We start from the raw sequence: 26,680 nt of genomic DNA, 5'->3' as shown, positions 1-26,680 counted from the left end.
ACTCATATTCGGCCAGCAGCCCCTTATACTTGTTTTTTCCAATGTGCCCTTTCTCCAAGCTCTCCTCCTCACCTGTGCATGATAAACTTCTGTAGAACTTTAGGACCTACCTTAGGTATCAACATCTCCAGAAACCTTGGATCAGGTACCTCTTTTCTGAACTCTGTCAGAGTACTTATCACATCATAAAACAATTGCCTGTTACCCTGTTTGTTTCCTTTCTCTATTTGGTTGTGAGTTCTTTGAGGGCAGGGATCTAATCTTAGTAAACTTTAAAACACTGGCTTATTATTACATAGTGACTGTCATACAGAACACCTGGATGAATATTTACTAAGTTAATAGGCTAAATAGCATTCTTCTGAGTATAGGTAAAGTAAATACAACTGTTTGTTAGTACTTTATGTGTTAGAACACAACCATCATCTCTCATTAATTTTTATAACAATCACATATGTACCATCAACCATATTTTAAATGTAAAGAAACAAGAACAGAGAAGTTAAGTGACTTGCCTAGGGCAGGACTCAATTCTAGGCCCCCTATATATATGTTAGGACTGAGAATCTCCTATCAAACAACCACATCTCTACTGAACTGTGAGTGAGATAATTCATTCTGCAATAGGACTTCAAATCATCCAACTGCAATTTAATCTTTGAACATAAAAAAGGTATTTAAATAAATTTCAAAAAGAGAAGGTCCAATTTGAATTAATACTAGTATTGCTTAAAATTTTTATATATGAACATCTCTATTTTTTACCATTGTATTTGACATCTCAGAAACTGATAAAAATTTAGTATCTGTGGTAGTATTATAAACATAGTATTATATGTTTATTAATACTATGAATAGCTGAGCATAGTCAGAAGGCTTTTCTGTTCTTACAAAAGTTCATAGCTGTATGCCCTTAGAAATGCCTAGTCATAGCCATCTTCTGGGTCTTAAATACTACTAATATTCTTGCTAGACACAGTCACAAATGAGCAGCAATATTACCAATTTTCTCTATCCTGGCCTAGGATTACATTCTACTTATCTTGATGTGCTGACAAAGACCAAACTCAATTCAGAACTAATTTCTCAAAGGTCAAGAATTTTCTTTCAGAGATTAATTTCCAAGCATTAGGATCACCTAATACTGGCATTTCTATAAGGAGATCTAATAATTCTCATAGTCAACTATAACACGTTTTGGAGTGGGGTAAAAAAAACCAACCTTTTCTATCCAAATAACAAAATATTACTGTTTTACCATAAGATTTAGAATATTCAAACAATTGTATTCAGTTCATTTTGAGACATATTAATAATTTAAAATAACCAAAATGAATACTTACAACACATCCCTGAAGTCTCCAAATACATACATATGCCTAAAGCTGTCAATAGCTATTACAGGGCAATCTGCTGGAGTTTTCTGTATGTGCAGAAGAGGATGTCTAAATTTGTCACAGTCCGCATGTAAAAAGTTTATTGTACCTTTAAAAGAAATAGAATTTGGAGATTAGAATTTTCTTAATTGTATTCTCATAAGATTGCAAATATCGTACAAAGTGATATACTAAAAAAAAACCAACATGCTTTAGAGTAATATGGATTACAAAAACTAAAACCTAAATATTACACTTAAAAGAGGTTAAGATTTTCACTCTTAGGGCAGAGAGTGTAATTTTCTTAGAAATTATATAAACTCAACCTGAATTTAAATGCTACAGCGAATTTGTTATTTTCCTTAAACAGGCACTCCTCTACTCTGTGGACTACCCAGTTCTTAGGGGTGAGTTCTAAAACTGACATCTGAACTATTCTCATGGGACCATCTTCATTTCACCAGGGATGTCCTTCCAGTTCCTACTGGTTGATTTTTAATCCAATTCAATCCCCAAAATAATTAACAAGTGACTAACTACAAAAGGAAAGTTAATGATTCCTCAGATTGTTTTCTGATGCTTTGGAAAGTCCACAGTTTCTTTCATTTAGAAATAAATGTTAATCACTGTGTAAGTTCTCCCAGCAATATGTTTGAGACTATCTATTAGAAAGGGACCAGACAAGTATTAAGATACTGGAAGAAAGTGTCAAAACTAACAGTGCCCACCCATGGCCTCACTTTTCATGCTGTTTGATTTTAGGGATTATTTGATTTTAGGGAGCTAAAACAGCCATGGTTTAAAAAAAATAGCCACTATTTCATATTATCTCTCTACTAATGCCTCCCACCCCTATGTTTACATGTAAATTCAAGGGCTGTAATGGGGAAAGGGGAGGGGAAAAAAGAAAGATACAAAGAGAAAGGATGTAAATAAACACCTTAATCCGTCTACCTTTTTCACTTATTAATTGTCGGGCTACTTCATTCTGGAATATTTCTAAACTTTCTGTATCTTCTTTCATATGAAACAGTATTAGAAAAGGCAGTCCTTCTTCTGTCAATTCCTGTACAGAGAAGTATTCCGTGAGAATTATTAGGCCTCTCCATTCAGTTCTAGCTATTTTCTGGTAGGAACAATTCAGAACTCAAACCATATAACATGCAACAGTTGCAACATCCCAGGGAAGAGGTGTAAATAAACATTATCCTTAAAGGAAGAAGGGGAACTCATTCCTTCCACCTGAAATACCCAAGCACTCAGAAGACCCACAAGTCTTGCACTATTGCAGGAACTGATCTTTCTTAAAGTAACCACTTTGGCTGGTGTGTTAGCTAGTACTGAATAAAGTCATGACACTTGAAAAATGAGTTGACTAAAGGAGAAACTGCTGGTTCTTTATCAAGATGTTGATTTTAGGGTGGGGGTAAACATGTCTTCCCCGCATAGATTTTAGGGTAGAGTAAACTGTCTTCACAGATAACACTGAAAAACTGAGTGTACCAGCAGCAAATAAATCTAATTTGCAAACTTACGTTTATATTAAAGTTTACTGCAAAAACTTAACATGAGACCTATCCAAAGCAGAAAAGCGTTTGATTCAGAGCAAATAACAAAAACCCCATACTATAACCAGTTTTCAACCAATTCACAGTATTCAACACTATGAACAAAGACCTGCCACTCTGTGTATGTTTGTATGTATATACCTTGTATATACATACACATGCACACACACACACAAAAACACCTTGAAAATTATAAAGTACTTTAAAATTTTTTATTATTGTTACTGGAGAATATACAAGAGAAATGTGATGAGTAGATGGATTTTAATCATTTATTCTCTCTGACAAATACTAAGTTCTAATTCATAAGAAAAAGTCCAAAAAGGGCCTAATAATAAAGTTATTTCCATCAACTATCCTTTTGCATGTCTCTTTGTAATTTAAGAACTGCCTCGGCAGAAAGCTCAAAGTCCTTTATCCTTAAAAATCACTGAAACTGAAACCTATCTTGTAAGGGAAAAGTTTTCTTCTGGTTCTTATTTCCATGCTTAAGCCTGCTACACTCACATACAGAATAAATTATTAAGCTTCTTGTCACATTTACCTTTTTTAAAATTGAGATATAATTCACATACCATGAAATTCACCATTTTAAGGTGTACGATTTGGTGGGTTTTATTATATCTACAAGGTTTGCAAACATCAATACTACCTAGTTCCAGATCATCTTCATCACTCCGAAAAGTAACTCCATACTCATTAGTAGTTACTCCTTGTCTCCCTCCCCACAACCTCTGGCATCACATTGATCTTTTGTGAGCTGATATAGTTTCTTCTTCCTCACTTTTTATCGCCTGGGCTAACATTTTTTCTTTTCCTCATGCACTGCTACTACTCCCCATGGTTCTGTCTTTGGACTTCTGTGTTCTAACCTGGCAACTTCAACTTGTTCAACAATCTGAATCACCACTTCTAATTGGCCTCTTATCTGTACTTCTCTGCCCAGTTCCAGTTCAGAATCCAAGTCTAGATTTCCAATTGTTTCCTTAATATTTCCATTTCAAAGTCTAATCAATACCTTCAATACTCAATATTAATGCAGTTTCCTCCTCTTACTTCCTTATTTCTATTAGTACTTCAGTATACTTCTATTTTGGCCCTTTTGTTTTAGTGCTGGAATGCCTCTTCTAGAAAACCATCCCTGATTCTACCCCATTTCTGCCAAAGGTGAAAATGTGAATTCTCTCCTCTGAATTCGCAGAACATTTTCTCAGTACCCTTCATGTGGCATGGGGCATGTCTTTATATTACATTATCTGTACATGTGAACTACTGGACTGGTAACCCAGAGAATCTTATTCCCTTTTGCTCAAAGATTTCTGTACACAATAATGTGTAATCAACCTATGACAGAATAAATGATACAGATGTTGCTGAATAAGTAAGTACCCATTGGGAAAGAAGACTCAGCGGTCATCTCAGAAAATTTAAGAGCTACCAAGTTAAAAGTAAAAACAAACATTAGTTTATTAAACAAAAGTATGGATGAACTAACAACTGTCAGGAGAAAAATAATAAGCAGATTAGTAGTTTGAAAATGTCTATTCGCTAAACTAACTTACATACATTAACAAAGTAGCTGGTACTTTCTGCTGCTTGGGCTTCCAAGTTTACCTCTGTCCACACCAACATACTCTCTACCAAGAGGTATTAAAAGATTATGGAGAGCGATATCTAAACAACCAGATTTATAGGTTTCCTCATAATTTAAATGATTTATGTATGGGGAGTTGGAACTACTGTTTTATTAAAATTTTCTAGTCTATAACTTTAAACTCTATTTTTGAAACTATTCCTGTAAGAACTGACAAAGCAGGTATATAATTATGACAAGTTACTAAATTTTTCTAAATCTCTGAGGACTAAGTGAGCTAATACAATAAAAATGTAGGTAATTCAGCTAAGCATACCTGAAGCCTAGAGAACTGAGAAAAGTAGCAAGGATGTTCATTTGATAAACTAAGAAAAACACACACAAGCAAGCTTTACTGGAATACCACCTCACTTATTTACGTGTTGTCTATGAATGCTTTTGTGCCACAACTGCAAAGCTGAGTAGTTTTGACAGACTATATGAACTGCAAAGCCTAAAATATTTATTATCTGATTCCTTTATATAATTGCCAACCTCTGACTAGTTGGTGATTATATGGGTGTGTTTACTATGTAATAATTTCTTGAGCTGTATATTTAAAATCTGAGCTATGCACTTATTATAATTCTTTGAAGAATATATGCATATAAAAAGATTTTTGAAAATTACACTTAAAATGTTTCTTAAAAAGTGCATTCTTTGACTGTGGGTTTTAAAAGTGGAGTAAAATGAAATGAAAGATAAGTTTCAAACATAATAAAGGACAGAGAGAGGTACCTCAAAGACATAGCCCTTTGTACTTGCTCCTCCAACTTCTTAGGTTTTTGTGTTTTGTTTTTGTAGGAGTTCTAAGAGTTTGGATGTTCTTTATTACAGGCACATGGGATCACTATGGTCAGGTACATGAAAACTGATAAATGTTTTCATAACTTCATTCTTTTAGGCTAGATAGGAATCAGAAAAACCTTTTTACGGCAAAGGATTATTCATTGTATGTAATTAATTGTAACTAAAATCTCCAGAGCATTGTTTCTAAAGGACATTCCCTTAAACAAGGATCTTCAACCACAGGTCGCTATCAGGATTACCTGATAGGCATTCTCAAATTCATTTTTCAGACTGTAATGAACCACTGCTATTGCAGGAAATGCAACAGAGTGGTCTTGGGACAACAAAGATAAGAACCACTGGTCTGTATTACAGAAATAACTATGATGTAGTTATGTTCACTGTATTATTTTTACAACTGATAAGTCTGTGATAAAATAGTAAGATGTGTAGAGGAAGTTTGCTCTTTCAGAAATCTGAATTAAAAATAACACACATTGAAAAGCCCATACCTCTCCATTTTCAAATGTTATTTCTCGAACAAGAGGAACGCATTTATCTTGAATCCAATTGTAAGTCCCATCAAAATTTGTCATAGATCCCAAGTAGACTATATCTGGAGCAGAATGCTATTACAAAAACAGAAAAAAAAAAAAAAAAATTAAACAAATCTAACCTGTCTTATTGAAATGGCATTCCTAAAACCATCTATAAGCCCAAAAGCAGGGAGGCATTGTGAAAAAGAATTATCCAAATGAATTAATTTAGATATCCCTTAGAGTTGAAGATGTTAGAAGAAAATTTGGAAACTTCCAGTGAAAAATACTTGAAAAATACAAGACACTATACAAATTTAAGGTGTGGCTACCTCTAACATTAATTCCTTATAGAATCTGTTTCCGCATAGACTCAAATCAATATTTATGAAGTGCCTAAAATGATAAAAGTACCAGCCAATATTAACTGAGTAAACTTACTGTGTCTATGCACTGTTGTAAGCACTTTACATGTGTTGACTCACTCCTTGACACCTCCCCATAAAACAAGTACTATTAGTATCATAGTTATTTTTACTAATGAACAAACTGAAGCACAGAGAGGCTAAGAAACTTTCCCCGAGTTATACACCTAGGAAAGTGCCAGGTGTGACATTAAAACTCAGTCTTATTCCAGGGCCCGTGCTCTTAACCAAACTATAACTACATTGTGAGACACCGTACTGGATTCTGATTATCTAGAGAAGGTCACACTATGTAAGCTCTTACTAATGAACTGCCCTTGCAGAAAATATAGGCAAATACCTATCTGAATTTGGAATAGGGAATGAGCTTTCTAAGCAAAAACTCGTTGATATTATATAAAAATTAAAAACCTCAGTGTGCCAAAACACTGCAAACAACACTAAAATGAATATCATCAACTGGAAAAATGTCTATAGATTTCTATTTTTCTGTGTGCGAAAAATTGCAATTAAAGACCATCAGTCATTTCATATATTTAAATTATATTTTATAATTTAAGAAAGAGCAACTTACCCCTGGTGGTTTGTAGATTATGTTGTCTCCACTGTATCTTTCTGGTTTTGAAACAGTCCTAATAGGAAGACAGAAGTAGTAATAATATTTTTTTAAGAAAAATAATAGTAGTAATGTACCTGAATGAAGCAGAATTGGCTAGTTGTTTTGTAATGTATGAAATATATATTTGAACTATATACTTGACAATCAACTTTCCTACTTATAAGACTATGCCATACCAGCAAAAGCACATTTAAAAAAATTTATTAAATAAAAATGTATTTAAAAATTTAATACAATGCAGGTTTTTTTAAAGAAAAATTTTAGTTAGCTATTTTTGTGACTCAGTATTTTATAAAGTTAGATTGGCAGTTTTAGCACTAAAAAGCTATTTTTGACCCCAGACTGTCTCCAGTAAACTGGGGATCAAAGTCACTGATGTAGGTACAAAGGCCAACATCACAAAAAATATTATTTGCTTTTACATAAGACTCAACAATAAATTCTCTACTTTTTACTTTAATATAGCAGCCAAACGAACCCACTCCCATTCCCACTCTCTTAATTAAGACACTTACCCAAATGCAGCAAGAAAGGCACAATCATCATGCAAAATACTGGCTACTCTTTCAAAAACTCTATACTCTTCTGAATCCTTTTGTGCAAAATAGCCAATGATATTTCTTTTGCTGCGCTGTAAAATAAAGTATTTAATTATTTTACAAACATATATAGTTTTGTAAACATGTTATTTCATTTATCCACCTATTGTTCAATTATCTCCCAATGAAGTATGTCTATAAATACCTATTTTTTGCTTTTAACATTGAGTCAAAAACTATTAAAGATTACATTGGATTGAAAGTAATCTTAACTACACTCTAATAACTTATGAACATTTCCTTCAAGCATTTTATTTTAAGATTTCAAGAAACAGATAACTTTCATCAATGAAAGTCTTTTCCTAAATAAGGTGACTAATTCTAAAATAAGTTAAAATAGTACATCAATTCATAACATGTGACTGTAGGTAGAACTCTCTATGGCCTCATACTCCCTAGATATCTAGGTATACCTAAAATGTAAGACCCTGACCACTTCTTATCCAGGCCATTTCTCAGGGTTGTACTTGCAGCTAGCAACACTGAGGTATGAGATAATCTCCCCCACCAGAGATAAGGCTTACTGCTAGCTCAGACATAGAAGTTCTCAGAGTCCAGAGTTCCCCTCCTGTAACACAATCACTGCATATGCAGACATCCATCTGAGACCTATGTGTAACATCCATAAGTCTTGGGGAGCAAAGAAACAAATACAAACATGCTCACACAGTTGGCTGTGATGTGAGCAAAAGTCCTTTGTCTCTAACCCCGGAGACTTGTGTCTTCTGATAACTTCCATGAAACTAACTAGATAACTTACTAGCTTGTAAGTAGGGTAAAAATAAAATCTCAAACCTGACAATGACAATCTAAAGCCCAAACTCAATTTTTTTAAAATACTGCTTAGCATACAAAGACAAGGGTTTGCTAAGATAATTAGGGGAGCTATTTCAGAGGACATTAAAACATATATTGAAGAGATGATACAGGAGTAATTAGAGCAGATACCTAGAGGTTCTCCACTAAGGCAAATATAGAAACTTTGATTGTGTATGCCTGATGTTAACATCTATTTCTTCATAATTTAGACTACCTTTTGTCCTCAATTAATTCAAATTAGTGCAACTTTACTGTATGCTATATATTTTATCCAAAGGGTCAGTAATACATTAGCATTTCCCTTGAGAAATAATTCAAGAAAAATTCAACTTGCTAAGTCTGTTTGTGTCAGACCCATTACCATAAACTATAAGAAAATGTCCAGATTCTTGGATTACGTAAGAATTTGTTTACATTAATTAAACAGGCAATGTTCATTTGATCCAGCAAAAGTTAATAACTTACATCAAGAGTGGTGATTTCTGCTAAATCATGAAGTTCTTGAACAGGGTCACTTTTTTGTTGCCTGATGTAATCTGCAAGTGCTTTCACTGATCGCTGACCCCTGTATTCTCTCTTCATCATCATCCCATTACGAAACAATTTGAGGGTTGGGTATTTGCTTATCCTATATCTCTGGGCTATATCAGCTAAAAGAATGAAGAAAAAATTAACTTCACCCTTATACTTGGTATGGGTGAACCCATTAGCCCAACAGTACAAAATCTTACAAATATTCAGTGAGAACATTTTGGTTCAATAATTTTTCAGTGTTAGACAAAAAAATAATAATAATTAGGATGAGTTCATATTGGTTAAGAGGCCAGGCTCAGGACATACATTGCCTGGTTTAAATCCCAAATTTGCTCTTTACTGGCTGTGTAAACTCTTAAGTTGCATCAACTACCTATGCCTTAGTTTCTCATCTGTTAAGGATAATAATTTCTATCACGTAGGGTTGTTTTAAGGACTAAATGAGATAATACAAATGCATGACACAGTAAACTCTTAATAAATGTAGGTAAACATTATTATAGATATATTCTAGAAAAGAATATTAAAATGAGCAAAATTTCAATTTTGAAAAGTCATTCAAGTCACTTTATACTATCAGATTCTCTGACAGCATTTAATAAAAGAAAATTAAATTTTAATTAAAACCACTCTCAAAAGCTAAAAATATTAGATTATTTGCTAGAAGAATTATAATCCCAAATGCAAATTTTGTGTAAACTAATACAATAAAACCCCGAACTTGGCAGTTTACACTAAAAAATAAATAAAATGCTTTTATTATGACAAATGAATATATTCATAGGCAGCAAAGATTTGATTCAATCATTAAAAATCATGTTTATAGTCTCAAAGTAAGAATCTAAATCATGATCTCAATTTTCAAGAATCACAATTACTAAGATATAGACTCAATTGGAATAAATGAACCTTTAAATTTTTGTGCTGTTATTTTTAGTAGAAATAACAGCAAATGGGAGAAATCAATGTTTTCTAGACACTGGAAAAGCTCAAATGTCATGTATAAGAATGACACTGAATTTTTAGAATGAAGCTGACCTGAGAGAGCATTGAAGTGGCCTAAGACGGCTGCAATTGTTTTTAACTGAGCAAACCGAGAGAATTCTAAAATGGTGGTGCATGCACACATGCACACACGCGCGCACGCACACATGCACACACGCCCGCCTAAGACGGCTGCAATTGTTTTTAACTGAGCAAACAGAGAATTCTAAAATGGCGGCGCATGCACACATGCACACACGCGCGCACACACACACACACTTACGAAAATTCTCTAACCCTGCCTCCATTATTCTAGTAGTTATAAAATAAAAACAAAAGAAACATAACTGCAATTTTGTTTTATGTTAGGAGATCTGATGGTAGAAACAACTATACTAGAGGGAGTCTAGTAGGGAAGCTACTGCAATAGTCCTGGCAGAAATAACAAGTCTGTCTACAAATTTAAACATTACGACCTAAAGATGCCTTAAAATTGTAGTTATGGATAGAAAAATATTAAATAATACTTGAAGACTACTGGGAAATACATGCTTAATTCTCAAACAACATCATGACAGCAGGTGTGCTGCATAATGAGGTGGCTTTTAATTATTAAGAAGCAAAAACCTTAAAATTACATTGATCAATAATCTCATAAAGGTGACTTTTTACAAGCTTTGGTCAAAAATGATTTTAAGATAATTATAATGTGACATTTTTACAATATAACAAAGAATGACTTAAGGGGTATAATAATTTTTTTTATTAACTGGATGGATCAAATGTTAAAATGGATGTCAAAGGAATTATAAATTTCAGAAGGTTAATAGCTAACTGATTGGAAAATTAGCATGTACCTTTGCTTTACTGGTCACTTATACGCTTTGATGGGTTCTGCCTGCCTGCCTGCCTCACTAATGTCCAGCAGAACTCCAAATAGAGAAACTGCCTCATGCTCTTGTCTTTACAGTAGTGTCCCTCTCTGCTGTGATTCATAGCAGACAGTACAAAGAGGTAAATGATTTCAACAGGAAGGTCTCACTGTTCTTATGGTTCCAGGATAAAGACCACTGCTGCCTATGTACCTTTTTCCATTCCTAAACTATGCCCTCCTCACAATGAGGAAAAAAAATCAAAACAAAAACACAACAACAAAATAAAATCCTAAACAGAACAATTACAAAGAAAGAGTAGCAGTTACTCGGGACTTAGGTTAAGGCTGCACATCCAAGTTGTGTTATGTACATGAACTCTTTACTGTATATTTCTTTATTCCTTTCTTTTAAACTTTTTAATTGAAATATATTTGACATATAACACTGTATACGTTTAAGATGTACGATATGTTGGTTTGATACATTTATATATGGCAGTATTGCAATATGATTGTCATTGTAGCATTACCTAGCACTTATATCACTTCCATTAATTATTATTTCTTTTTTTGCAGTGGGAATAATTAAGATCTAGTCTCTTAGCAAGCTTGAAGTTTTTAATACAATATTGTTATCTACAGTTATTTTCTTGCTCTTAATGCCTCATTTATACATACCTCTTATAAAAGCTCAATTTACAATGTGGAAAGTTCAAGTTAGCAGATAGGTGAGAGAGTAACTGTGGTGTCTGAGAGCATGTGCTTGCCTAATTCAAGGACAATTACAAAGTACTTTCCTAAAAATGCTAGGAGTCTGAATGTTCTGCTAGGAGTCTGAATGTTCTGCTCTAACAAGCAAATCATTTATGAATAACTCTTGCCATACAGCCTATAGCCACTGGAGGTCAGCAGAGAACCCGGACCCACCAGGGGCAGACTGATGGGACTTCTTCATCTAAGGTAGTATATCCACCAGGGAGAGTGATGAATTCTACTCCCAAACTCCCCAAATGAGAAGGCTGCAGAAGATGAGATAAAATGAGATCATGATCCATAGTTGAAGCAAGGGTAAGTTTTAATTTTATGTGTATGTAGAAATTTTGGAAAACACAGAATTACAAATAAGAAAATAAGAACCATTTGTAATCCAACAACCACAGGGGGAAACCACTATTAACATTTTGGTTATATTTGCTAACTGAATAAAAGTTGCTTAACTAGCAGAGAAATTTCAATTTAGAAAAAATAAACTAAGGTTAGACAAAAGTAAAATGCCTGCATCAATACTTGCTTGGGTATTAGCAATTTGGAAGAAAATCCTAGAAGAGTAAACACTCTTTGATCAAGAGCATTACCAACACCTTTAATGGCACAGAAGCTGATATTGTGTGGAAAAACTCAAAAATCAATAACAGAATTGGAAAGTGATGCACAAGAGTAAGATTCTGAATGTGAAACTATTTCAGGATTATTTGAACAAATTTATTTTTCTTTTATCACATATTAATGATATGACAAAAAATCTGTATCTAAGTCCAAATAGTTCTTACAATAGACATAAAAAATTTTAAGTGATAAAGCATTGTATTGTAGTTCAGTTTTATGTTTTTTCAGTTACAGATAAAAGTGACTTATAATCACTGACAACTTAGATTTGATGAAATACTGCAGAATACACTTTATTGTATTATTGGGAAATAATGAAATAACTTAGAGTAGAGTCTACAAAACTAACAGTTTATAAATGCTGGCTACTATTTATTACTCATTTGTCCATCCGTCTATTCAACAACTATAATTGAACACTTAGTATGTGCTAGGCACCAATCCAGTGTTAAGGATAGAGGGGTAAAAAGATAAGGTCCCTGCTCTTACAGAGTTTACATTTCATCATTATGATTATCAATAACATTACTACTGCTGCTGTTACTACTTCTAATCGTTTCCACAGACCAGACTCTCAAAGGAAATTCTTAAAACTCTTAATATATATGTACACAAAAGATGTGTAAGTTTAGATTCCCTAAGTATAATATAAGAGGAACCTTCTATAATGTGAACAGAAATATATCTTCACGAGACATGCAGAGATTTCTCTTATGGGTCCTCCAGATGGAAGAATCTAGAAGGGCAATTGTCAGATCTGTGACAAATATGAAACCCGACATCCCAGTCCTCTGCAGGATGAGTGAGGATGCCTGCTCTGCTGCCATCACATAAATGCCCTCTGAGCAGTGGGAAGAGGTTGTCTTCAATATTCTCTCTTGATTGTCTCTTTAATTGCCCTGACTTACTTTCCCTTTTTCTCTTCCTTCTACTTCTCTTACTTTGTTCTTGACATTAAATACAATAAATAGAGAATTTAGAGTCTTAGGAAGTAAACTAAATTTTACTACTAGGTGAGGGTTATTCAAGCTACAAGCTTTACACTGGGATTTCAAAAATATACCTAAGTTTAAACTGTTGGATGCTTCCTGATGACACTCCAGTGTCAGTCTGTGTTCAAAATTGTCTTTCTACAGTTTCTAACTTTTTTGGTGGGTGGGGTGAGGGTGGGTGGAGGAGGGAGTAAAAGCTGCTGCATCCAGCTCATACACAGAAACAAAAGGGCCGACTAGGTGAAATTAGCCTATTATATCCACTCTTGCCTTCTTTCTTTCTCCAGTTCCAAGTTCTTAGCCTATTTACCTGAACCTCTCAACAAAGAAAGTCCTATGAAAGGCATAAAGAAATGAGGTAAGGTAGGATAGAAAGCACTCCACAGGATGCTGCTAGGTTCAAGAGAGGGAGATAGAAGGAAATGTGGGCAGCAAACTAAAGGGTCTCCTGTAATTATGGACTGAGATGGGTTTTCCTGATCACCTAGTAAACTGGCATAGAGGACAGCTTCAAAAGAATTCCCAACAAAGTCTAAGAAACATACAACACCACCCAGAGGGCCTACTTTGAAAATACTCACTTGAAATGTTTTATGAAAATTAGTGCCATTACATTTTTGTATTGTTATATAATTATGCTGTTTGTTTCTTGACTTTATGGTCTCACCTGATCTTAAATTCTTAAACAGGGCTAATAAAGAAAAAAACTAACACAGCATTGGCAGAAATTTCCAAATGCAAGACAATATACAAGATTTGTTGCTAAGATAGACAGATTTCATAACTAAATTCAGATGTCACACCTCAACTCAAACTTGCACTCATTATGAAGTAATAGTCGTTAAAAGATTTTAAAAATTCAATGCCAGCAAAGGTTCATACATTTTGCTACATTAATTTCTTTTAAGAACCTATACACGTCTTTCAGTATTTACTGACAGAATAAGCTCGTTTTCCTTATTTCAGCTACTGACAGGATTTATTCTATTTCCTAATACTAGGCCATCTTTGTATTTCTGGCAATAAATTCTACTTGGTAATGGCAGAATATTCAAAAAAGGCACATTTGCCTTCCATAACACCCAGTGGTAAGGCAGAGATGCTAACGTCCAAGAGATGGCATCTCATGAAAGAAGGTGATTTCATGACCAACAAAATGGCCTCAATTATCATACCTGCTCATGGGAGGTTTTCACTGAAAAATTGAGACAGCAAAAGAGAACTCTAGGTCAGTTTCCAAAAGCGATCAAGTGGCTCTAAGTATTCCTCAAAATGCCAGTAAAAGTCTATTCAAGAATATTCTTTTTAAAATTCAATAATTCTGTTGAAGGTCTTTTATCAGTTAAAGTAAACAGAAATTATAATTAATAATATCACAGTACACTTGCACGTGCGGATTTCAGGCTTCTTTTACATACATTTTCTTAAAAACTCTGAAGTAACCAAAGAGAAATATAGGTTCAGTGACTTTTTATACCAACTTTTTATTTTGAAAATATTCAAACTTACAGAAAGATGAAAAAGTAATGTAATGAATGCCCGTGTAAGTTCACCCAGATTTAACATTTTACAACATTTGGTTACCACATTTCTCTTTCTTGCTACACACACACACATTCATATGGTGGGTGCTGAATCAAGTTGAGTGATTTGTGTTAAGTAACTTGCCCCACTGTATATGACTTAGTAAATAGTGGGCTTCTGGTACTAAAACGAAGGATTCTACTTTAGTAGGGGGCTGGGCCACACAGTATAAAAACAATAATACCACATACGAGTGAATTATATTTTTGTTAATACATTATCCCATTATAGATCATTTAAACAGACTATTATATAATTCATAACAGACAATTTCAGTCATCTTTAAATAGAAATTGGGTGCATTCTCAGTTTCTATAAGAAATTCAATTTAAATTACTTTTTTTGACCTTCAAAACATAGTAGTTACCTGGTAAAAGCTATGTACAATCTAGCTCTCTTCATTTACTATGTAACCTTGGCAAATCATTCGGCTTCTCTAAGGCTTTCATTCAGTGTCATCATCTGCAAAATGATAATATACTCCAGCTCTGTGAAAGTCCAATGTTCATTTTTACCTCAGAAACTGCACACCTACTCTTCCTTTTGTCTAAAACACTCTTCTTCCCTTTAAAAATTCCTACTCTTCTTTCTGGTGAGGACTTCTCTATTTCCCCAGATTAAGTTAGACTCATATTACTATCTCACAGCACACAAAACCTTCCCTTCAGAGCAGTTATCACAATGAGCAATTGGGTATTTATTGCTCTTACCTTTCTGGGTGTGTTTGGTTCATTGCTTTATCTTTGGAACCTACCACACCGCATTACAAAGGGTAGGCATATAAAAATTTTGTTGAATGAATGAATAATACTAATACTATTTAACTCAAGGGGTTGTGGCAAACATAACTGAAAATAATACATGTAAAACATGCCCAAATCTAAGTAAACACTACATAACATAAACAGTAGTTTTCCCTAGCAATTTGACTAGAAACTGTATAAAAGATTTTTCCCCAAGAAATAATACTATTACTTTGAATGGAAGGTCTGGGTGTTACAGTGAGTCAGAAGTGAGGCAAACTGACTAAAGTATTAGCAGGCAGAATAGAGCAGGCTGCCACAATGCTAGACAGGTGATTAATAAGAATGAGACATCTGTGGGTATCTTGATTCTCAGGTTACCTTCTGCCTTTGCTAGGAAGTATTACAGATTTTCCGCCTGACAGAAACTAATTCTAAAGCAGCAAGTAGGTACTCTTGGCTGGAAAGAATACTGTTAAGGAAATATAGACCACTGAAGTAAAACTTTTATTTGCATACAACAAAGCTAAGTAGAAAATCCTATGAGATCTACATAAAACTTATTAGAACTAATAAATACCAATATACAAGATCAATATACAGAAATCAATTGTAGTTCTATGTAGTAGTACCAAACTACCAGAAATTAAAATTAGAAAAAAAATCAATGCTATTTATAATAGCATCAAAAAATAAGAAATACTTAAGGATAGATCTCACAAAAGATGAATAAGATCTAAGAAAAAACCCCAGACAAACCCCAAATGAGGACATTCTACAAAATACCTGACCAATACACCTCAAAACTGTCAAAGTTGTGAAAAAAAAGGAAAGAATGAGAAATGGACAGGTAACTGAGCAGACCTGATGACTAAACAAATATCCGGATAAACAGAAAAAGGGCACGAATGGAACAACTAACAAAATCTGAATAAAGTCTATAATTTAGTTCATAGTAATGTACCAGTGTTAGTTTCTTAGTTTTGACAAGCATACCATGGTAATATAAGATGTCAAAATTACGGTATACTGGGTAAGAAGTATAAGGAAACTCTCTGTATTATCTTTGTAACTTTTATTGTAAGCAATAAAAAGCTTATTTAAAAAATATCATTTACAATAGCATCAAAAAATATCTACGGATAAATCTGACAAAGATGTGAAAGACGTAGGCTGAAAAACTGCTTAAAACTGCAAAATATTGCTGAGAAAAACTAAAAAGACAAATAAATGGGGAGATATACAATGTTCATGGATTGGAAGATTCAATATTATTAAAATGACGATGCTCCACAAATTGGTCTAAATATTCAAAGTAATCTCAATTAAAATCTCAGCACTCCTTCCCCCTACCCTTTGGTTAAAAATTAAAAGGTGATTCTAAAATTCATACAGAAATCCAAAGCAACTAGAACAGCCAAACCACTTCCAAAAAAGTACAAAGATGAAAATTTTACGCTACAGACTTCAAAACTAATTATAAAGCTACAGTAATCTGTTAGTATGGTACTGTTGTGAACATAGACAAACTGAGAAATGCCAACTAAATAGGTCAATAGTACAGACTACAGAGTCTAGAAATAGATCCACATATATATGGTCAGTTGATTTTGACAGAGATACAAAGTAACTTAGTGAAGGACAGTTTTTTCAACAAATAATGTCAGAACAGCTTGATAATTATACGCAAAAAATGAACAATCCATACATTGTGCCACATGTAAAAATTAACTCCAAATGGATCACAGGCCTAAATGTAAAACTTCACACTATAAAATTTATGAAAGAAAACATAGCAGAAAATCTTTGTGATCTTGGGTGACGCAAAGATTTCTTAGATACAGCATCGAAATCAAAATCTGTTTTAAAAAAGGATAAATTGGACTTCCTCAAAATTAAGTATACCCTTCTAAAGACACTCTTTGAACAAAATTGGAGGTCTCACACTTTCTGACTTCAAATTATATAATTATAAAATTACAGTAATTAAAACAGTGTGGTACTGGCATACAGAAAGACATATAGACCAATGGAACAGAGCAGGGAGTCCTGAAATAAACCCTTGATTTTTGGCAACGATGTCAACACCATTCAATGAGAAAAGAATAGTTTCATCAACATATGTATTAGAAGAGCTGGATGTCCACATGAGAAAAAAATGACATCAGATCCTTATCTTGAATCATGTAAAAAAATAACTAAAAACAGATAAAGACCTAAACTATACATACTATACCTAAATTATAATACTCTAAGAAAAAAACAGAAGAGAAGTTTCATGACATTGGATTTGCAGTGATTTCTTGGATATGATACAAAAACCCAAGCAACAAATGTAATAACAGATAAATTGAACATCAAAATTTAAAACTTCTGTGCAAAGGACAAACAGAGTAAAAAGAGAATGTATAGAATGGGAGAAAATATTTGCAAATCATATATCTGAGAAGGAGTTAATATCCAGAAAATATAGAGAACTCTTATGATTCAACAACAAAATATCCTGATTTAAAAATGGGCAAAGACCTCAAACAGATATTTCTCCAAAGAAAATATACAAATGGCAAGAAGCACATGAAAAGATGCTAAACATTACTAATCATTAGGGAAATGAAAATCAAAACAATGATAAGGTAGTACTTCACACCTTTTAGAATGGCTATTATCACAAAAACAGAAAATAACAAGTGTTGGTGAGGATATGATGAAATTGGGATCCTTGTACCTGGAGTAAAATTGGTACAGCTGCTATGGAAAACAGTATGGTAGCTACTCAAAAATTAAAAAAATAAAATTAAAATATGATCCAGCGATTCTACTTCTGTGTGTGCATGTATCCAAAAAAGTTGAAAGCAGAATCTTAAAGATATTTGTATATACCCATGTTCATAGCAGCATTATTCATGATAGCCAAGAGTTGGAAGTAACCCAAGCATCCAGAGACAGATGAATGGATAAACAAAATGTGGCATATATATATCATGGAATATTATTCAGCCTTAAAATGGAAGGAAATTCTGACACATGCTACAACATGGATGAACCTTGAAGACATTATGCTAGGTAAAATAAGCCAGTCACAAAAAGACACATACTGTATGATTCTGCTTATGTAAGGTGTCTAGAGTAGTCAAATTGATAGAAACAGAAAGTAAAATGATGGTTGCCAAGTGATGGGGGAGGGGAAAGTAGGAAGTTTTTGCTTAATGTGTATAGTATTTCAGTTTGGCAAGATGAACTTCTGGAGACCACAGCATGAATATACTTAATGCTGCTAAACTGTACATTTAAAAATAGTGGATTATAAATTTTGTGTTCTGTGTATTTTACCACAATTGAAGACATTCTTAGAGTGTAACAGGAGAAAATATTTGCAATTACACATTTGAAAAAGAATTTGTATTCATAATATATAAAGAGCTCTCAAAATCCAATAAAAAATTGCTGTAAGAAATTATACCTGTTAATAATTTAACAGATATGTTAAATTTAATATACTGATCTTACTGAATATTGGTAAGAATATAGCAAAACTGGAATGCTCAGACACTGATAGTAGATATGTAAAATAATACAAATACTTTGGAAAATAGTTTGGCAGTTTTTTTAAAAGATAACCATAAACCTACCATATGACTCAAGTATTTGTCCAAGATAAATGAAAGCATATTTATGTATGTTCATAGCAGCTTATATGTAATAACCCAAAACTGGAAACAACTCAAATGTCTATGAATAGGTGAATAGTTAAAGAAACTGTGGTATATAGCCATACAATGGAATGCCACTCAATAAATAAAAAGGAATGACATGTGCAACAATCTCAAAATAACCAAGCTGAGTTACCAAAAAAAAAAAAAAAAAAAAAAAAAAAAAAAAGACAAATTCATACACAAAGAACACATAATGTATGATTCCACTTACATAAAATCCTAGAAAATGCAAACTAATCTATAGTAATAGAAAGCAGTTCCATGGTCTCCTGAGGATTGATGGATGGAGAGAGGAACCACAAAGGAGCACAAGGAAAATTTGGGAGATGACTGTATGTTGTTATCTTGATTGTGGTGATGGTTTCATGGGTGTACACGCTTCAAAACATTAAACTGTATAATTTATACTTGTGTTATTTATTATATGTCAATGATATCTCAATAAATCTTTTTTTAAAAAATCAAATCCTACCAAAGAACAATCTGCCTAACAGGCATTCCTCTCCAGACTGCAGGATTCTTCAGGTCCCTCCAGCTCAAAACCTCTACAGTCCAGCTGGCACATAAAGGGTTACCCAAAGTACAGTATATCTTACAATCTCTACAGAGAGTAGAGAATGTGAGTTAATCATCAACAGGATTTCATAATGTTACTTTTAAAAAGTGAAGAATTACACAGAAGAGAATAAATATTTAGAGAGGATACACAATATCTGAGATATAACTGTCATTAGTAAAAAACTAATTTTATAGATCTCTCTGGTGGATCAAAAAGGAACTATGGCTATTTATTCCCATTAAAAGAGAACTTGATTACTAGCAATGATGTCAGATTTATTTAAAAAGTACATTGATCTTTTTAAAAGATAGAATAAATTATATTTAAGGCAAAATAGTTAATTTTTCTTTCCAATTATTGTAAGCCTGAGAATCATTTCAGATTTTATGGTCTAAATTCAGAGTAAGGACTGCTGTCTGCACTGTAATGTCTAAATATACAAAGAACAGAAAGATTTGAAATGAGAGCCTACATCAAAAACATCATGTTCTCTGTCAATAAAGGTGGGAGGAAAGATCCAGAAAGCAGAGTGGAAATGCAGGCCATGCTTGTACTAAAAAACTTTTATTGCTCCCTTCATCCTATCTAGTTATGAATCTCACTAGACAGAAATGTGGGGTATGGCTTGTAAGCTTTTGAAATGCTTTGCTGTTTGCTGTTTCTGTCTAGCACAGGGCTTTATCAGTAAATCCCAAAATGTCTGTTCAATTGAACAAAAAAGAAGCAAATACAGCAGGTCCTCAAATAACGTCATTATGTTCAATGTTGTTTCATTATAATGTTGATGAGATGCCTTAGGAACTTAACTCTTATTTATATCAACTAGCTTATGTTTCACCATATATCCTTTCACTTAAAGTCACTGAACCTATCAATGACACTAAGTGAAGACTTCCTGTAGGTCTGTGAAAGCATTTGGTCAGGAGATTTGCATTCTAAATCTGGCTTGACTAGACATTAAGCTGTAGGAGACATTCATTAAGCCACTTTATTTCATCAGTAAAATGAATAGTTAGTGTATACGCATATACACACACACACACACACACACACACACACACACACACACACACACAAATTCTTTCAGGTTAAGTGTAAAGGATAGGACATTTGCAGAACAGAAGAGATCTATATTCAGGCCAATTTACCAATAATTCAATGCAACAGGCTTTGAATGAGCAGTCTCTGTCTCCCAGAAACTGTCAGACTCTTGAGATTCAGAGATTAATGAGTTTGGTCCCCGCTTAAAAAGGATTAAAACAAAAGAACCAAAAACAAAGAAAAGAAGTTCCTGCCTTCGAAGAACTGACATTTCAACTGGTGAGACAACTAAGATACAATAAACCAAAACTACAAAGTGCAGTAAGAGTGGTACTATGAAAGAGGAAAGTTCAAGTGTAACAGGAACACTCAGGCGGAAACACCACTGCAAAGCTCACTAGCTCAAGTTAAAGAAATCTGTCATGTATAGGGAAAACCATGAAGGTTTTATAGAGAATGCTCTGCTGGGACAAGTGAAATCCAAGAGATTAGATTTTAAGTGAGTCTAACCTAAGTTTCTCAACATTCGCAATAATATAATCAGTAACTAGAGCTATTTACACCTCAAAAATAATCTAAGCCAATCTTAATAGAATCTTTTAAATAACAGGAACACACAAAAATCTGAGACTATTTGACATGACTACAAATGGTATTTTTGCATGATTCTAAAACTAATAGAAATCCCTTCCCCCCGCCCCCGCCCAAAACTACATTTAAATTTTATTTATTAATTTTGGAACTTGCTTTGGTAGAAAACATTGCTGTTATGATTTACTACCTGTATGCTTGCCCTACTATATTTTAATGAAAAAATAAAAAACTTAAAACCCTTCACACTGAGAAGTAGTATTTAAGAACATAAAGATTAAATATTAACATTTTGAGCAGGTCACTGGTACCTTTTTGATTTATTCTCCACTTAAGCAGAGCATTTTTTAAAAAAGAATTATGGGGGGTTTGGGGATAGGGCAGTTTCTCCCAGACTTCCTCCTGAGGTACTCACAGTGCTGATCACAATCAACTCTGGCGAACACTACTTGATTTTCATTTGGATATTCTTCCTTAATGACATTGGAAGCTTCCTCAAAAATTGGATGCAACATCTGGCTGAAACGACACCTATGCACAGAGAAGGTTATCAATTAAAACTGAAAAGTAGAAGCAATAAAATCTTATTTCAGTTATTATCCATTGATATTAGCATATGTACAACACACAGCTTTTGAGACAATCACATAGTTAATTTAGTCATGAATCCTAATGTCATTCACTGGAGATGAAGATAATTTTGAATTCAAAGACTACAGAAATAATTAAAAGATTTTTTTTTTACCCTTAGGAAAATGGCCAATATTACGAAGCACACAGATAAGGATCTCTCACAAACTCCATGAAACAAGCCTGAAATAAGCCCTCTAAGAGGAATCTACTTGGACTTGCAACTACTGAGACTTGGGCATTTATAAAAGAAATAAGCTTTCTCTAAATAGTGAACATATTTTAGACTACTGTGCAAAATCTTTAAAATGGTAAGTTCATTGCAAATATTAGACCAATTCACCTGTTAATTCAATCAAATCTCATAAGCAAGGTAGCATACTAATTAAATAACTTGTATGAAAGGATATATATAGTACATAATGAACTGTTTCCCCTCAGAATTTACCCTTGGTTAAAATGGGCTTTTGTAGCTATAAACATTAAATGTACTAAGTACAGGAGCAAAAATCTTAAATTCCTAAACAAGATTTCCTGTCCACGTTTCCTTTGTCATTTTTTATTTTTATAAAAAGGGGCACAAATCCCACAATATCCCAGAAACTTGAAACTTCTAATTCTGATTGTCAGGCCAACCACCTCACAAATAACATGCTGTGGGTCATTAAAGGGACCTGATAAGAAAGGAAAGAAAAATCAGAATTAGTACCCAGCCAGATGGGTTAGAATGGTCATTCTCACGTGAAAGGTATTGAGAATTCATTAACAAAAAAAAACAAACTATAACTGCTACTATTGCTTCCAGAGCCCTTTTCCACAAAGAAATTTACTTAAATAAAGCCTGTGAACTCTTTAATGCATATGTGATTAGGTCATATATATTATCCATAATTCTACAATAATATTATAAAGTATGTGAAAGGATGCAAACTTTATACTTCCTCCCTATTTCTTTTTGTATATATCTCTTCTAGCCCACTCACCTGACTTCCTAAGGAGATGTCCTAGAATATATCAAGGAGACACAATCTGTATCTTCAATCTCTTGCTTTCAAGTGGCTCTTTCCTCTTTTAGCATTCTTAAATCTCTCCCATCTGGGATAGGTGGGTGGGGTCTGTGGACATCAGGGACCGTGTCTTATTTGACTACATATTCTAATAAGCATTTCAATAGATGTCTGTTAAATAAATAAACTGACAGAATGAAGGAACTAGAGAGGCTAGGACCACAGGTTTGTGGGTTCTTACAGTTTGCTGGAAACGGAGTGCTGGAGGACAGGGGCGGGAAGGGGTAGGGATGGATTAATGGTTTCTTGAAGAATTAGAATATGGCCTAGTAAAGAATCAGTAGACAGGCTCCTGGTTTACGAGCAAGGTAAAGACATACATTAAGGGCTCCTTCTTTCTGAATTGTCCAGTTTGCTGCCCAGTAAGCATTTAAGCATAAGTTTTTGTTTAAAATAGGATCAGTTTTGATACCAAAAAGTGGAAGGGGAAGAGGAAATAAAAGTTCAATTGAAATATTACTGCACCTTCATACACATGTACCCATACATATGAAAAGTTACATTTGTAAAAGTAACATAAAAGCAATAATCTATTAAAAGGACGTTAAGGGTCATCTGAATCCAACTTCCAATCTAGTGCTTGAATCAACTCTTTACAAATCAACCAAATAGGTAAAAGTCTTTTCGCAGGGACTATTTGAGGGCACTTACTAATATGACCTAGTGAAGAAAAATAATAAGCTTTGGAGTCAGACATACCTGAGTTTAAATCCCAGTTCCACCACTTACTAGCCGTATGACCTTTCTGAGCCTCAATTTCCTCAACCTAAAATGGAAATTATAATACCTACCTGCAGGGTAGTTCTGAGCATTAAAAACAGTATATGTAAAAAGCCTGGCACATAACAGCATTATTAAGTACCTACTATAGTTTGCCACCTTCTGAGGCATATCAGTATTTTTAGGAAGTTCTGTTACATAATTCTTAAACTGTTACATCCATTATCCTCCACAAGGAACTCAGAATCTAGCCTTTGAGGCCACAGTGTAAGTCTATGTCCTATGACCAATTACCTGAGTTTTTTCAATTGAATAAGAGTATTAATTCATGAACAATTCAAGGTATTTTTGGGGTATATGTTCTCCTGAATAACTTCAATTAGTCCGCATTTCCAACTCAGTTTTTGTAACAAGGTCAGTGGCACATTCTATTTTTCTTAAAACATATAAAATCCCTCAATCGAGAGAATAGCATTCTAGTTTTAACTATGCCACAATCTTGTCCTGTAACCTGGAAAATACTTTACTCCTCTGAATCTGTTTTATTCTTAAAGAATTTGACTAGATAATCTTCTACCAAATTTTGTGTCTATTTTTACATCTAGATAACCCTAATTTATCTTGGAAAATGTTATCTTTGTTATACATTTTTTATAAATGGTATTTTCTCTGTATATCTTCAACATTTTACTGAAGTTCTTTAAATACCTATACATCATTCATCCAGTAAATATTAATTATGTACTTATCTACCAAGTATTATGCAAAGTACTTAGGGATTTATGCTGAAAAAAGATAGGTGTGATCTTTTCACAAAGCTAACAATGTAGTAGGGAGCTGTAACTAAACTATAGTACACAAGTACTATAGTTGGGTGCGTCTAGGGTGTATGAGAAAATATAAAAGGGTTCCTATTCTGACTTGAGAGGAAGGGTTAGAGATATTGATCTAGGAAGGTGACTCGGAGAAAGTGACATCTAATCTAAGACTTGAAAGATGATTAAGTCTTAACTAGGTAAATAAGTGGGTGAGATAATAGTGATCCATTCAGGCAGAGAAAATACCATGAATAATGGTCCGGTGATAAAAGACTACAGAATATTCAGTATAACTAGAACAGAATGTGGAAACAGAGAGAGGCAAGAGATATGGCTGTAGAGGTAGGAAGGGATCAGGTCATCAGATGAGAGACTTACCTAAAAGTAACAGAAAACCATTTAAGGGTTTTAAGATGAGGTGTAAACTGATCCACTTTGCATTTTAGGAAAGACCACTCTGGCTTACTTTGCAGAGAACAGAATGGAGACACATAAGACTAGAGGCACATAAAATAAATTAGGAGGCAGTTGCAGGAATCTGGGTAAATTGCAGGACTATGGCCTGAAATAGGACAGTGGTAACTAGTAGGTGGTAAATCTAAATGGGTCAAATAAGATACAGATTGTTTAGGAATAAGGATTATGTGTTTCAAACTTCTCTTGAGCTGAAACTCTCGTCCTTCTGTCCCCATCCCACATTCTTTAACATCTATTACATATTATGCCCTTGTTCTAGATGCTGGAAATACTTAGTAAGACATTATCTCTGCCCTCAAAGTTTGTTTGGTAGGGCAAAAAGATAAAAGAACAATGGAGTTAAGAAAAAGAAAGCAGTACACAGGGTACTATGTGAACACAGAAGACAGAATCTGATTCAGACAGGATAAGGAGTAAAGACTTCTTAGAAGTAGTAGTTAGTGGTATATGTTTAAAATTTTCAACATAATTTTTCCTTCTAAACTTGCCACACCCACATCCTTACCTCCAAACACTGCCCTACTTTCTCAGTCAGGAAAAACTGACTGAGAACTGCAATATGTACTCACTGCATGTGTGGGGGGAGGAGGGAGGGAGAGAGATTGAGAGATTGAGATTTGAGTCTTTATGTTAACTACTTTTATTTTAAGATGTGGTATAAGGGAATCAGGTATATTTCTCTCTTAAAACACAGATACTCAAATTAACTTGCTTTATTTGTGAGTAAACCTTAATTGACTTTGTGTATGGAATAGTCTCATAAAAGAAAAAGGCTTCTCCACTCACCCCTTTCTAGCAAAGAAAAATTCACCTTTACCAAGTTAAACCGCAAAAATAATATTATTACTTACCAATCAGCATAAAAATTTACTAAAGCAACATCAGCATTGTCTGAAATTGAAAAACAAAACCAAACAACCTAAGTTATTTGTGTTTACATAATTTTGGCATAGTAAAAGATATGGTTTTCATCATGGTCTTTTTTTATTGTAAAGGCCCATAAAAAATACACAATAACAATTAAGTTACCTCTTGCTCAAAAACCCATACATAGAATGGAAAACATATAATTTGTGGGAGTCCTTGTTTCTTTTCTCTATAGCTTCCACCTTTATACCTTCATGGAATGAACATAAAACAAAAGGGGAATCAGACCCAGATAAGGCAAGTAAGCTGCTAAATAGCCTACTCTCATAAAAAGTCAAGTGAAATAATCTGGATTTTAATAATCTGACTTTCCTTATTTATAAATAACTGAGAATTACCTCAGCAAGTAATTCCTATTTCACAGAAGAGAGCTGTATAATTAAGCTCAAAAATGCCCCACCTAGTTACAAGTATTCTACAACTAATAGTTTTGGGTAAAATGTATTTTTTCTGGTTCCTATACACTTAACAGTTATTCTCGGTTGCAAAAATAACTTAGTATCATTTGCATAGGATATGAAGACATGAGAAAGTTATGTTCTTTTCCTGTAAATCTAATACAAACAGAAACTCCTCAAGTACTCACAAAAATAAAAAGCAGACATTCTAGAATTTGGAAGATTAAAGGAGTGAAAATAATATGTAAGTTTCAAAGTTTCAATTCTCTTCCTTTTTT

At 33.6% G+C, this 26,680-nt stretch overlaps 1 protein-coding gene across 2 annotated transcripts in view; it reads right to left on the bottom strand.

Annotated features, from left to right (window-relative positions):
• The window catches only part of ERP44 (endoplasmic reticulum protein 44), a 70,565-nt gene that overhangs the window by 21,224 nt on the left and 22,661 nt on the right, over window positions 1-26,680 (bottom strand). Inside the window, exons 3-10 of one of the 2 annotated variants that reach the window (XM_006911531.3) lie at window positions 25,929-25,968; window positions 21,781-21,896; window positions 8,830-9,014; window positions 7,462-7,577; window positions 6,902-6,959; window positions 5,879-5,995; window positions 2,331-2,442; window positions 1,344-1,485 (exon numbers count right to left, since the gene is read on the bottom strand). In XM_006911531.3, the coding sequence (XP_006911593.1) occupies window positions 1,344-1,485; window positions 2,331-2,442; window positions 5,879-5,995; window positions 6,902-6,959; window positions 7,462-7,577; window positions 8,830-9,014; window positions 21,781-21,896; window positions 25,929-25,968 (886 nt within the window). Of the gene's footprint in view, window positions 1-1,343; window positions 1,486-2,330; window positions 2,443-5,878; window positions 5,996-6,901; window positions 6,960-7,461; window positions 7,578-8,829; window positions 9,015-21,780; window positions 21,897-22,978; window positions 23,563-25,928; window positions 25,969-26,680 lie in introns of those variants that run through there. The other variant, XM_015589114.2, reaches the window with a different exon arrangement.

Source organism: Pteropus alecto, unplaced genomic scaffold (assembly GCF_000325575.1).
Source record: "Pteropus alecto unplaced genomic scaffold, ASM32557v1 scaffold114, whole genome shotgun sequence".
NCBI classification, from domain to species: domain Eukaryota; kingdom Metazoa; phylum Chordata; class Mammalia; order Chiroptera; family Pteropodidae; genus Pteropus; species Pteropus alecto.
Note: the sequence above shows the minus strand (reverse complement) of the source record. Positions and strands in the feature narration are given on the sequence as shown.